Source organism: Dama dama, chromosome 1 (assembly GCF_033118175.1).
Source record: "Dama dama isolate Ldn47 chromosome 1, ASM3311817v1, whole genome shotgun sequence".
Taxonomy (NCBI): Eukaryota; Metazoa; Chordata; class Mammalia; order Artiodactyla; family Cervidae; genus Dama; species Dama dama.
This window is the reverse complement of record NC_083681.1, coordinates 55,485,199-55,500,587: the sequence shown is the minus strand read 5'-3', so window position 1 is coordinate 55,500,587 and position 15,389 is coordinate 55,485,199. Positions and strand designations below refer to the sequence as shown.

Here is a 15,389-nt window from a genome sequence, read left to right as displayed (position 1 = left end):
ATATTATAAAGTCTGATATTGCTTACATTACTACCTAACATTTAAGCTATTTTTATTTTTGTATTATAAACAAAGTTATAAGTGAACAAACATTTTTCTTTGGTTTTAGTTTCTAGGATAAATATAATTATTTTTACTTAGTTGAAATACATGAATATTCTTTTACTAGCATTTTCCCACTAACATCAAACATATTATATGCTCAGTACAGAATACATAGAAATAGCAGAAGAACACAAAGAAAAAAATTCTTCAATTTTTACCCTCCTCAGGATTATCAGTAACTTTATATATCAGTTAGTGAAAGCATAAAAGAATGAATTGAATGAGTGAATAGATGAAAAGAAAACCTGGGAGAAGTCTCCTAAAAACTTAAAGCTCCTACAGTCATCAACGCAAGATCAAGTCCTAAAATGAAACAAAACAAAACAAAATGTGGGTCTTAATCTTGTCCCTAACTTCTAGTCAGATAACCTTCCCTCTCTCAGGCTATTCTTCCATTTCTAAAATGTATAAATTTGGACTAAATTTTTAAAATCTCTTTTAATATTAAGGTTCTATGATTCTAAACTGTCCTTTGGTTGGTACTTTACACCCCTTATGTGAAGGCCATCTGCCCACACCTATTATCTCTACCCCTTCTCTATAATGCTGTCCTTAATCCTACTCCTAAATGTACTGCTCTTGATTGGCTGCCACAAAAACGGGACACAATGACCACGAGGAAGGAGTCAGTAAAAGCCTCCATGAGGGCACACACAATTCAATACTACTTATAGGAATGAATCACTAACCATGGATCAGTAATGGTGGTTCAAACATTCTGACTGACTGAAGAAAAAGGAAGGAAATGAACATTTATTAGACACTTAATTAACAAATCCTAGGATGGTCCTTTCATATGCCAATCAACTGATCCTCATAATACTCCTACAGGTATTATTAGACCAATTATATAAATGAGAAAATTAAGGCTCAGCAAGATTAACTGGCATGACTATGCTTAAATAGCCAGTAAAATGGTAGAATCAGAACTGGAACCCATGTAGCAGCAACCTAGGAACAATAAATCTAATGAAAATATCACTCTAGCTCTAAAGTATTCTTAATACAGAACTGTCAATAACTGCTTGTGCTCAGTGTGGGCAGGAATAAAAACAGGCCTCCACTTTCTCTATAGCTACAACAAACTAAGCTCAGGTTGGTGAAATGGTTTGCTGACCACCAGAGGCATATATGTGGCAACTCTGCTATTTTTTACTTCGCTTCAGCGATTGCGCCTAACAAATAACGGCCTAACATTGTGAAGCCAAATTTATCCTGGAAGAAGACAAGACAGGGAGAACGTGCAGTGAATATTTATGATCACTTTATGTTTACATTAAGAAAATGGAGAAGCTATTTAAATAAATCCTTCAATATTGACGACTCCTCCTTCCTCCTCAATCATTGGTAAAATGGGTCATATTTCATTTCTGCCCAGTTAGGCAAGCACATAAAGTCACAATAGTGTAGAAAAAGGGCAAATGAAATAAAGCATATGTAAAATTTGTCCATGAAGTTGATAAAACAGTATGATAATAATGACAAAAACATAGTGCCAAAGATCTCAGGATCAAAGGCCATCTTATCCATCCAAATGTGATGTTATCCTGGTGACAATCTTGCCAACAACCAAGTTTACCAGCAAATCAAACTGTGTCCCACCTCTGCTCAAAATGCAGGTTAAAATAATGGCTCACAGAGAATAAAGTCCACGAGGCTTTGATGGGCCTGTGGTTAGTTCCCTAAACCACATCTCCTTCCACTTAGTTCAATGCCTGCTCTGAGCAGGTACTCAATAATGTAACAAATGCTAGCTGTTATTACTGGTAGCGCTATCACCATCATCACCACATCCATCCTCCCACTGCACGACCACAACCATAATGTATCAGTACTGCTTTCAGTGCTCTGAGAAGCCAAACCTACTCACAATTGTGAGTTCCAGTTGGCCCGGCAAATCCCTATTCATTTTTGACAATTTAACTCAAACAAGTATCTGAATTTGTGTGAAATCCCTTTTCTGACCTCCCCGCCCTAACAATCACTTTCTATAGCACCCTGTATATACCTCCATCATTGCATTCACTAGCATATTATCTTTAATCCTAGAACACAGATTTCTTGAAAGAAGGATTATATATAATCTTTACCTGTGCATTCCTGTTAGCTAGGTATCAAAAAAAATTTTTTTAACTAATGAAAGTGTCTGTCCAGCCTGTGCTTGAGAACCTCTAAAGACAGAGGACTCTTCTAAGGTAGAGATCTTCTAAGGTAGCCCTTACTATCTACTGGCTAAGAAAATTCTTCCCTATGTTGAGCAAGATGGCTCAATCTTTAACCCCACTAGAACCACATAGAATAAACCTGATACTCCTTGTATCAACCTTAAATACTGATTTGTAAAACATTTATGTTGTGGTACATGCAAGACCCAAGGGATAAGTATACCAAGGTCAACTAGACAGTCCTTGGTCCTCGGTAACTCACATTCTGATACAGAAGTCAGACACATAAATATAAATAAAATAACATGGATAAGGGCAGTAATACAGATGCATGAAGCGTGTTATAAAAGAGCACATGAGGAGTACAAATCTCACCCTGGGGCCATGGAAGGCTTCCTAGAGGAGCTACCACTTTGCCTGAGAGTTTAAAAGACAAACTGGAATAGTCCACAAGAGAGAGGCCAGACATAAACAAATGCAAAAAGAAAGCCTGGTGCACACAGCTGAGGGTGGGTAACTGAGCATATCTTCTATTCTTCAGGTTAAACATTCCCAGTTTCTTCCTCAGGCATCATGACGAGATTTTTAGTTCTTTCACCATTCTGGGGTCTCTCATTTGAATACATAGCCAGGTCAGGGCTTAGAACTCGATGCAATATTCCTGTCAGCACATAGATGGGGAGCCTATACATCAGCACCCCCCAACTCAGATACCTAGTCCTGTCTGATATCCTGTCTAAGCACACTGACCCAGTTGTTCCTCATGTGTGGAAGACACACACACACTAACTTCCAGGGCAAACATTTTAGGAACAATGGACAGCAGGAATGATCCTTGAAATTTTAAAATTTATCTAAGTCTTAGAAAACATGTGTTAAGGCAATGTCAGAGAATAGTGCATGTAAAGATTTAGACTAGAAGTTTTTAAATTATTCTGGTCATATGTCACTGTATTAAAAAACCACCTCAAAACTCAGCAGCTTAAAACAGCAATATTTACTTTGCTCATTCATATGCATTTAAAGCAGAGTTGAGAGAGGACAGTCCATCTCTACTTCACTCAGTGTGAGCTGGGATAGCCTAAAGGTTGGGAGCTGGAATCATCCAAAGATTTGCTCACTCAAATTTCTGGCAGTTGATGCTGGCTAAAGTCTGGGGATTACACATGAGGTACAGCAAAGAAATCTACATTTCGCCCTTGCAAGTGGCTTCTTTACAATATGATGCTGGGTTCAAAGAGTAAGCATCCCAGGAAGACTAGGCAGAAGCTGTATTGCTTTCTGTGATTCAAACTTGGATGTCACACAGCTTTGAATCTATAGTCACAGTCTTGCCCAGTATTCAAGGGCAACAAACAAAGATTCCATCTCTTGAGGAGAGACAATGGTACCTTGTAAGAAAGGCAGGTGGGATGGGATATGTGGATGTAAACATCTTTGGAAAATATGATAATCTTACCACGTAAATAAAACTCAATGCTGAGTTAAATATCCCTAATATTAGGAGGCAGTCTGCTTTAGGATGAAAGGTATTCTGACTGGTTTGTTACTATTATTATTCCACCAAAGCACCTCTGGAGTCTTTAAAGTCTCTTCTCTAAAACAAACATAAACATGAATTTTTCTTATCACAATAGGACTTCATATTTATTGTAGAAAACTTGCTAAATGCAGAAATGCAGAGAGAAATACAGCTGCCTGTAAACCCATAGACCACGAGTTTCTATAATTTAATATTTCAATATAACTCTTTTATCATTCACTTGTGTGATTAACTAAATGGGATGGTGATTTCTTAAACTAAGGTAGAAGCAGTAAAAACAGGGAGAGTAGGCAGATCTAGGTATACTTTAAAATCAGAAGCACAAATTAAATATGAGGGATGAGGAAATGAAAGAAATCAGGGATGACTCCAGGTTTTTGGATGCTTCCATTCCCATTTCCATTCAGCAAATGGGTGGGTGAGGGCATCACAAGGGAACATCAGAGAGGAACAGTTATGAAAAGAAATAAAGAATTGTGTATTGCTCATGTTAAAGGTTGAGATGTCTATGATATGTCAAACATGCTTGGATACACAAATCTATAGCTAAGAGGTGAGATCAGAACTGAATAAAGATGTTTTGAATCATCAGTGTATAGATCACATTCAAAGCTATGAGATTGTATAAGATCACCTAGCAGGGAATACAGAGAAGATTGCTGCTATTCAGTTGCTGAGTGATGTCCAACTGTTTGTGACCCCATAGACTGTAGCATGCCAGGCTCCTCTGTCCATGGGATTTACAGGCAAGAATGCTGGACTGGGTTGCTATTTCCTTCTCCTGGGGATCTTTCCAGACCAGGGATCGAACCCATGTCTCCTGCATTAGTAGGCAGATTCTTTAATACTGAGACACCAGGGAAGCCCACAGAGAAGGTGGCTCAGGGCAAAAGAGTGGTCAGTAAAGGAAGAAAGCTACGGGAATTTTGTTTTCCGTAAGACAAGGAAAACCAGGAAGTTAAGATAACTGTTTCATGAAGAAAAAGTAAACACTGTATAGAATGCTCAGTTCAGTTCAGTTCAGTTGCTCAGTAGTATCTGACTCTCTGCAACACCATGGACTGCAGCATGCCAGGCTTCCCTATCCATCACCAACTCCCAGAGCTTGCTCAAATTCATGTCCGTCGAGTCAGTGATACCATCCAACCATCTCATCCTCTGTTGCCCCCTTCTCCTCCTACCTTCAATTTATCCCAGCATCAGGGTCTTTTTCAATGAGCCAGTTCTTCCCATGAGGTGGCCACAGTATTGGAGCTTCAGCATCAGTGCTTCCAATGATTTTCTTTAGGACTGACTGGTTTGATCTCCTTGCTGTCCAAGGGATGCTCAAGAGTCTTCTCCACAAAGTTCAGAAGGATCAATTCTTCAGCACTCAGCTTTCTTTACAGTCCAGCTCTCACATCCATACATGACTACTGGGAAAACCATAGCTTTGACTAAATGGACCTCTGTCGGCAAAATAATGTCTCTGCTTTTTCGTATGCTGTCTAGGTTTGTCATAGCTTTTCTATCAAGGAGCAACCACCTTTTAATTTCATGGCTGCAGTCACCATCTGCAGTGATTTTGGAGACCAAGAAAAGAAAATCTGTCACTGTTTCCGTTGTTTCCCCATCTATTTGCCATGAAGTGATGGGACCGGATGACATGATTTGTGTTTTTTGAATGTTGAGCTTTAAGCCAACTTTTTCACTCTACTCTTTCACTTTCATCAGGAGGCTCTTTAGTTCCTCTTCTCTCTCTGCCATAAGGGTGGTGTCACCTGCATATCTGAGGTTACTGATATTTCTCCCGGCAATCTTGATTCCAGCTTGTGTTTCACCCAGTCCGGAATTTCACATGATGTCCTCTACATATAAGTTAAATAAGCAGGGTGACAACATACAGCTTTGATGCACTACTTTCCCAATTTGGAACCAGTCCATTATTCCACGTCCGGTTCTAACTGCTGCTTCTTGACTTGCATACAGATTTCTCAGGAGGTAGGTAAGGTGGTCTGGTATTCTCATCTCTTGAAGGATTTTCCAGTTTGTTGTGATCCACACTGTCAAAGGCTTTAGTGTAGTCAATGAAACAGAAGTAGATGTTTTTCAGGAACTCTCTTGCTTTTTTGATGATCCAACAGATGTTGGGAATTTGATCTCTGGTTCCTCTGCCCTTTCTAAATCTAGCTTGAACATCTGAAAGTTCTCAGTTCACATACTGTTGAAGCCTAGTTTGGAGAATTTTGAACAATACTTTGCTAGCGTGTGAGAAGAGTGCAATTGTGCGGTAGTTTGAACATTCTTTGGCATTGCCTTTCCTTGGGATTGAAATGAAAACTGACCTTTTCCCAATCCTGTGGCCACTGCTGAGTTTTCCAAATTTGCTGCCATACTAAGTGCAGCACTTTCACAGCATAATCTTTTAGGATTTGAAATAGTTCAGCTGGAATTTCATCACCTCCGCTGGCTTTGTTCATAGTGATGATTCCTAAGGCCCACTTGACTTCGCACTCCAGGATGTCTGGCTCTAGGTGAGTGATCATACCATCATGGTTATCTGGGTCAAGAAGATCTTTTATGTATGGTTCTTCTGTGTATTCTTGCCACCTCTTCTTAATATCTTCTGCTTCTGTTAGGTCCATACCATTTCTGTCCTTTATTGTGCCCATCTTTGCATGAAATGTTCCCTTGGTATCTCTAGTTTTCTTGAAGAGATCTCTAGTCTTTCCCATTCTATTGTCTTCCTCTATTTCTTTGCACTGATCACTAAAGAAGGCTTTCTTATCTCTCCTTGCTATTCGTTGGAACTCTGCACCCAGATGGGTATATCTTTCCTTTGCCTTTAGCTTCTTCTCTTTTCTCAGCTATTTGTGTGGCCTCCTCAGACAACCATTTTGCCCTTTTGCATTTCTTCTTCTTGAGGATGGTTTTGATCACCATGTCCTGTATAGAATGCTACTGAGAGGTCAAATAAGGTGATAAAAATGTATATTGCATCTGGCAAGATGAAGGTCACTGTTGACTTTGGCAACAGCAATTTCTGTGAAGCAAAGGGAAGAGATGCCTAACTGGGATGGGAGGGAAATAGAGACAGGTGAGTAGACAGAAAAAAAGACCCTGATGCTGGGAAAATTTGAAGGCAGGAGAAGAGGATGACAGAGGATGAGATGGTTAGATGGCATCACTGACTTGATGGACATGAGTTTGAGTAAACTCTGGGAGTTGGTGATGGACAGGGAAGCCTGGCTTGCTGCAGTCCATGGGGTCACAAAGAGTCGGACATGACTGAGTGACTGAACGGAACTGAGTAGAGAGAGGAGAAAATCAAGTGGTTCTGATGTGACAAGGAACTGAACACTGATTCAATAGCTAGAGTTTTACAAAAGGTCAGTGGAGGAGTAATGTTTAAAAACATAGGAACTATTTGAGGATGTTTGATGCAGATGGCAATGACTGAATGTAGTGACTTTCCAAAGACTGTGGCAGAGCAAGAGACTGGAGTGGGGTATGGAACTAGAGGAGTGAAGTCTTTTGAGTGGGAGGGGATAAACTCAGAGCCCCAAGAAGGTGACACTGGACTTTGACAGGTTTGGTATAGTGCTTCCATAGTAACAGGAAGAAGAAGGTAATGATAGAAAGATGAGGGAATTCTTGACTGATTCTGTCTATATTCTCAATGAAATACTGAAGAAGATATCAGCAAGGAGCACAGGGTATGAGGCAAAAGAGATGTAAAAAGAAATATAAAAAAAGAAACAGGTGTGAAATAATGGTTCTGGGAAGTGAAATTATGAGGGAAATGTAATTGCACTGCTTTGTGGCATTCGGTGCTTATTTGCAATTTCTGTTTAATAATTTAGAAGTGAGGTCACTCAACAAAGGGATGTGCCTTCTATGAGCAATACTTAGCTACTCAGTTCAGGCACATAGTAGGCAGGTAATGGAGCTTGATTTGGGCTAAATATTACTCAAAAAGCAAGAGGTAAGGGCTTTAAGGATATCTATATGGATGGGTGAGAATTATTATAATTGGGGGCCACAGATTACAAACTTTGTAAAAAGGGGAAAGAAGAGAGGCAAAATGTACTTCCTCCTAGTCTTTTCATTATTATTTACAAAATTGATATCATATTACAAAGTTTTACATCTTTATAATATTTTCCCATGTAAACAGTCTTCAAAAATGTTACTTTACCATACATTGACATGAATCAGCCATGGATTTACATGTGTTCCCCCTTCCAATCCCCTCTCCCGCCTTCCTCCCCATCCCATCCCTCTGGGTCTTCCCAGTGCACCAACCCTGAGCACTTGTCTCATGCATCCAACCTGGGCTGGTGATCTGTTTCACCCTTGATAGTATACTTGTTTCAATGCTGTTCTCTCAGAACATCCCACCCTCACCTTCTCCCACAGAGTCCAAAACTCTGTTCTGTACATCTGTGTCTCTTTTTATGTTTTGCATATATGGTTACCGTTACCATGGCAAAAACCACTACAATACTGTAAAGCAATTAGCGTCCAACTAATAAAAATAAATATAATTTTTAAAAAAGCAAAAAAAAAATATTACTTTAGGTATATCACAGCATATTTAGCAACTGTTAAATTGTTGTTTTCTTTTGTTTGGCCACGTCTCACAGCCTGTGGGATCTTAGTTCCCCAACCAGGGATTAACCCAGGTGTCAGCAGTGAAAGTGCTGAGCCATATAACCACTGGGCTGCCAGGGAATTCCAAAAATCTTCCTACTGTTAAACATTTAGATCATTTAAAATTCTTCATCGTGATGCTGTGGTAAATATCTTTGTGAAACATCTTTTCTGTATTTCTGATTACTTTCTTAGGAAGCAATCCTAGGAGTGCAATTACTGGGTCAAAGTATATGTCCACTGTTTTTCTGTTTAAAGTACAATACAAATAATTTTCTTCTCCCTGAACCATTTGAGTCAGCCATGACATGAGGTTCCACAACTCCAAAGTAGTTTAGTGCACATTTCCTACAAGGATATTCACTCAAGATTATACACCTTGATTAAATGGAATTTAGCACAGGAATGCAAGGTTGGTTTGATATATGAAAATAAATAAACATACTAGACCATACTAATATAATAAAGAAGAAAAACCACATGATAATTTCAAGAGATACAGAAAAAAATCTGAAAATTCCAACACTTTCTCTTGATAAAAACACTAAAACTAGGAATAGAAGAGAACTTTGTTGGCCTAATAAAGTTAATATTATAATTAATGGTGAAAACCTGAAAGCTTTCTTTTTAAGATCAGGAAGAAAACAAGGATGTCTGTTCTCTCCACTTCTATTCAACAGTGTCTAGGATACAAATGAATATACATGCAAAACAGAAACATATTCACAAATATAGAAAACAAACTTGTGGTTACCAAAGAGGAAGAGGGAAGGACAATTAGTGTGGAATTAATAGATACAAACTACTACATATAAAATAGATAAGCAACAAAGATACATAGCATACCACAGCCATTATCTTGTAGTAATTTATAATGGAATATAATCTGTAAAAATATGGAATCATTATGTGGCACATTTGAAACTAACATAATAATGTAAATTAACTATATTTCAATTAAAAATAAAACACTGTGCAAGAAGTCCTAGTCAGGGCAGTTAGGCAAGAAAAATAAGTGAAAGGCATTTAATTGCTAAGGAAGAGGTAAAACTCTATTTACAGATGACATGATCTTATACAGACAAAAAACCCTAACGAATCCATATACATATACACATAAAACTGTAAGAGGTAAAAACAAGTTCAAGAAGGCTGCAGGAATAGGAGCAATATGCAAAAATCATTGTTATTTCTATACAATAGGCATGAGAAATCAGAAAATGAAATTAAGAAAACAATTTCATTTATAGCATCAAAAAGAATATAATACCTATACAAAAGAAGTCAAGACTTGCACATTAACTATAAAACATCATTGAAAGAAAATTAAAAGACTTAAATAAGTGAGAAGATACCCTGTGTTCAAATATTGGAAGCCCTAATATAAAGACGGCAATACTTTCCAAAGTACGGATTTAATGCAATCTCTTTCAAAATTCCTTTTCATACTGCTCATGAGGTTCTCAAGCCAAGAATATTGAAGTGATTTGCCATTCCCTTCTCTAGTGGACCACATTTTGTCAGAACTCTCCACCATGCCCTATCCATCTTGGGTGGCCCTACATGGCATGGTGCATAGTTTCATTGAATTAGACAAGGCTGTGGTCCATGTGGTCAGAATGGTTAGTTTTCTGTGATTGTGGTTTTCAGTCTGTCTGCCCTCTGATGGAAAAGGATAAGAGGCTTATGGAAGCTTCCTGATGGGAGAGACTGACTGAGGGGGATATTGGGTCTTGTTCTGATGGCCCCCAAGCTCAGTAAATCTTTAATCCAATTTTCTACTGATGGGTGGGGCTGTGTTCCCTCCCTGTTATTTACCTGGGGTCAAACTATGGTGGAGGTAAAGAAGTTAATGGCGACCTCCTTCAAAAGGTCCCATGCACATACTGCCTCACTCAGTGTCCCCAACAAAGCAGCAGGTCATCGCCGACCCACGCCTCCACTGGAGACAATGAAGAAGAACTAAAGAGCCTCTTGATGAAAGTGAAAGAGGAGAGTGAAAAATTCGGCTTAAAATTCAACATTCAGAAAACGATCATGGCGTCTGGTCCCATCACTTCATGGGAAATAGATGGGGAACAGTGGAAACAGTGACAGACTTTATTTTGGTGGGCTCCAAAATCATGGCAGATGGTGACTGCAGTCATGAAATTAAAGGATGCTTGCTCCTTGGAAGAAAAGCTATGACCAACCTAGAGAGCATAAGAAAAAGCAGAGACATTACTTTGCCAACAAAGGTCCATCTAGTCAAAGCTACGGTTTTTCCAGTAGTCAGGTATGGATATGACAGTTGAACTATAAGAAAGCTGAGTGCTGAAGAATTGATGCTTTTGAACTGTGGTGTTGGAGAAGACCCTTGAGAGTCCCCTGGACTGTAAGGAGATCCAACCAGTCCATTCTAAAGGAAATCAATCCTGAATATTCACTGGAAGGACTGATGCTGAAGCTGAAACTCCAATACTTTGGCCACCTGATGCTAAGAACTGACTCATTGAAAGACCCTGATGCTGGGAAAGATTGAGGACAACAGGAGAAGGGGACAACAGAGGATGAGATGGTTAGATGGCATCACCGAGTCAATGGACATGAGTTTGAGTAAACTCCGGGAGTTGGTGATAGATAGGGAGGCCTGGCGTGCTGCAGTCCATGGGGTCGCAAAGAGTCAGACACGACTGAGCGACTGAACTGACTGACTGACTTTCAAAATCCCAACTAACTTTGCAGAACTTGATAAATGCCAGGGACCAAAAATAGATTAAACAATTTTTAAAAAGAAGAATAAATTTGGAGGATTCACAGCTTCCAATTTCAAAATTTACTACAAATCTACGTGAATCAAGGTACATATAGGTTAGTGGAACTGAACCAAGAGTTGAATCAAGAGTCAAGAAATAAACTCATAAATTTACAATTGACTGATTTTGACAGGGATGCCACGACAATTCAGTGGGGAAAGAACAGTGTTTTCAACAAATGACCTGAGACAACTGGGTATCCATATGCAGAAGAATGAAGTTAGACGAGTACCTCACACCATATACAAAAATTAATTAAAAATGGACCAAATACCTAAATGTAAGAGCTACAACTACAAAGCTCAAAGCTCCTAGAATAAGATATAGGTTTAAGTTTTCATGACCTTGGATTAGGTTCCTTAGATATAATATCAAAAGCAAAAGCAACCAAAGGGAAAAATAGATAAAATGAACTTCAGCAAAATTGAGAACTTTTTTTGCTTCAAAGGATGCTATTAACAAAATGAAAAAAACAACTCATGAATGAAAGAAAATGTTATAAAACCATGTATTTTATAAGAGTCTATATCTAGAATATATATAGCACTCTTACCATTTAATGACAAAAAGGCAAATAATCCAATTTTAAAATAGGCAAAAGGATATGAACAGATATGTTTCCTAAGAAGATACATGAATGGTCAATATACACATGAAAAAATGCTCAACATCATTTATTACTGTTGTTGTTTAGTTACTAAGTCGTGTTCAACTCTTTTGTGATCCCATGGATTGTAGCCCACCAGGCTCCTCTGTTCATGGGATTTCCCAAGCAAGAATATTAGAACAGGTTGCCATTTTCTTCTCCAGCGGATCTTCCTGACCCAGTGACTGAACTGAACCTGCATCTCCTGCTTGGTAGGTGGATTATATACCACTGAGCCACCAAGGAAATGCTCATTTATTATTAGGGAAATGCAAAAGAAAACCACAATGAGATACTACTTCACACCCACTAGGATGGCTCTAATTAAAAGGACAGACAAAAAAAAAAAAAAAAAAAAAGGACAGACAATAACAAGTACTGGCAAGAATACGGAAAATTGCCAGCAGGAATGTATAATGGTACGGTCACTGAGAAAAACAATCTAGCAGCTCCTCAAAAGGTTAAATATAGAGTTATCTACCGTGTGACCCAGAAATTCCACTCCCAAACATATGCCTAAGAGAACTGAAAACATACATCCACACAAAAACTCGTATATGAACGCTGATAGCAGCATTATGTTCAAAAACCAAAAACTACCCAAATATCCACTAATTAATAAACTGATAAACAAAATGTGCCATATCTAAACAATGATATTTTGGCCTAAGTGAAAAAGCTCAGATACAAAAGGCCACATATTGTATGATCCATTTGCTATAAAATGTACAGAATAGGCAAATCCATGGAGAGAGAGTAGAACAGTGGTTGTCAAGGGCTAGGTGGAGGAATTAATGGGGAGTGACTGCTAGTAGAAATGAGATTTCTCTTTGAGGTGATGAAAGTAGTCTGGAACTAGAGAGTAGTGGTGGTTCCACAACTTTGTGAGTATACTTAAAACAACTTGTATGCTTTAAAAGGGTATATTTTATGATATGTGAATTACATCTATAAAAAAAGATACGCACCTACATATCCACAATACCACCAACAAAATCAGGAAAGTAACATAGGTTAATTACTACTACAAAATCCTCAGACCCCATTAAGTTTTCTAAGCGTCCCAATAATATCGTAAGTATAAGCACAGGCACACACACACAGGGTCCGGTCCAGAATCACACCGCGCGTTCACTTCTCATGTCCTTTTAGTCTCCTTCAATCTTGCACAGTTCCTCGGTCTTTTCATTTTATGACCATGGATACTTTTGAAGATTATATGCCACTAGTTTTATAGATGTCACTCTTATATTTTAATATGGCTGTAATTAGTAATTCATAGGCTGTTATATAAACAGATCCTTCCAGATTAGCGCTATCCAATACAATAGGCACTAGGCGTATGCGGCTATTGAGCATTTGGAGTAATCTAAACTGAAATACACTGCAAGTGTAAAATATATATCCAATTTTAGGCTGTGAAACATTTCGTTAATAGATTTTTATATCAATCACATGTTGAAATAATAGCAATACTTTGGATATACTGAGTTAAAATATATTATTAAAATTAATTACACCTATTTCTTTTTAATGTGGCTTTTTAAAATGTGACTACTGGAGACTACTGGAAATTGTACAAGTAGTTCACATTATATTTTTTTTCAAATTTACTTTTTAATTGAAGGATAATTGCTTTACAGAATTTTTTTGTTTGCTGTCAAACCTCAACATGAACCTCAACGTTATATTTTTATTGGACGGTGTTATTCTAGAAGCTTCTGGATTAGCAATGGGGAATAAAGAGGTTAAAAGATTCAGGACAACCTATATGGCCCCCTTGGGGCGAGGACAGTAAATATAAATCCTTGCATAGCTCTAAAACCCTGCTAGTTAAAGGAACCAGACCATTCAACTGGATGCCATAAAAGAGACATAAGGGAACATAGGCAGCTAAGAATAAGAATACATTGTTTTGGTGAACTGATTTTATCTTACCAGGATGTCTGTATGGCATTTTACTTTCCAATCCTGCTCTAAAGCTATACATGCCATAACAGAGGTGGTCAAAAACGCATACTGCTCTTGCTTAGTTTCTCTCTGGACCACTTCTTTGCTTGCCTCTTTACTTCACTTATTCAACCTGGATCCCTTGGTCTGAAGTAAAAACTCCAGGGACTACAGATCTCATCTTTTTTCTCTTGTCTCAATATCATCATCTAGTAATTTGCTCTTTCCTCAAATGTGAACTGTCTCTGGACTAAGAGAAATAAGCATTTAGTCAATTTTGTCATTACTGACCTGCATTTCATATTTCAGAGTCATGTGGAAGCACCAGGATCCCATTCCTACCACTGAAATTAAAACAAACAAATAAAAAAAAACAATTAGCATGAAATTCTTTGTGCGGGGACAGAGTGACTTGAAAAGACAATAATACATTTTAAAGCACTGAGTTTTAAGAACAAATTTATGAAATCCTGTGGAAAGATATACCAGACCCTGCCTAAGCTCTGTCTATAATTGATGAAATTTTGGAACAGAAAAAAAAACAAGCATAAATTCTCATAAATTCCCTCCAGTAAGTGATTTACTAAATTAATCAATATTCTCCATTCTTTTGCATAAAATGTATTATGGATGCGAGGGGTAAGCTTTAATGCTCAGAGCTGGTTAGCTACTCTTCAGTACTTCTTCCTATTTCTAATCCAAATACTTGAAGTATATGCTTAATAAGAACCAATCAGTTATGTCTGTTTGTTCCGAAACTTGCTAATGCCACTGCATTTAGTTAACAGAAATATGACTGCAAAAAGACAGCTACTGTTTCTATAAAAACTATTTAAAATATTTCAAGAAATGTTTAAAACAGAATTAATAAAATTGAGTTGCTAATAAAAATTGCTCTTGATATCTGTGGATATATGTTACAAACTGGGGAAAATTCTGTATTCATGCCTCAAAGTTTTTTCCAAGTGCTTCTATTTTAAATAAATCGTTTTCATTGTAAGTTTTAAAATTTTCTGTTTGTTTTTCAATGCAAAAAAGACTATCAGAACTATAATTAGGGTACTATATTCAAAGGCCATGCTCTGCATCAAATCATTGTCAAAGATTATACCACTATGCTTAAATTAAAATAAAACTTAAAGATGGGTATATATTTTTTCAATAATTATAGCTTTGACTCTTTAAAAATTAACAGAATAAATATCACTCCCGATTACACCTGATAATACAGCTACTACTGTGATGAAGCTCAGTTCAATAAGCCTTTATTGAGTACTTTCTATTTGCCAAATTCAACTACAGACGCTGAGGTACAAAGGTAAGATCCAATCATTGGCCTTAATGAAGCATACAGGCTAATGGAAGAGACAGGCCAATAAACAGAAGATACCAGTAAGTGGAGATATGGGGAGAAAAAAAAGATATGCATGAAGTGAAGTTCCTTGGTGGTTCAGCTGGTAAAGAACCCGCCTGTCGATGCAGGACACATGGGTTTGATCCCGGGGTAGGGAAGATCCCTTGAAGAAAGAAAAGGCAAACTGCTCCAGTATTCT

The 15,389-nt window shown here is 37.8% G+C and overlaps 1 protein-coding gene across 1 annotated transcript in view; it reads right to left on the bottom strand.

Annotated features, from left to right (window-relative positions):
* The window catches only part of ACER3 (alkaline ceramidase 3), a 145,939-nt gene that overhangs the window by 61,948 nt on the left and 68,602 nt on the right, over positions 1 to 15,389 (bottom strand). The window contains exon 3 of the mRNA XM_061150906.1: positions 14,128 to 14,180. Coding sequence (XP_061006889.1) covers positions 14,128 to 14,180 — 53 coding nt within the window. The remainder of the gene's footprint in view (positions 1 to 14,127; positions 14,181 to 15,389) is intronic.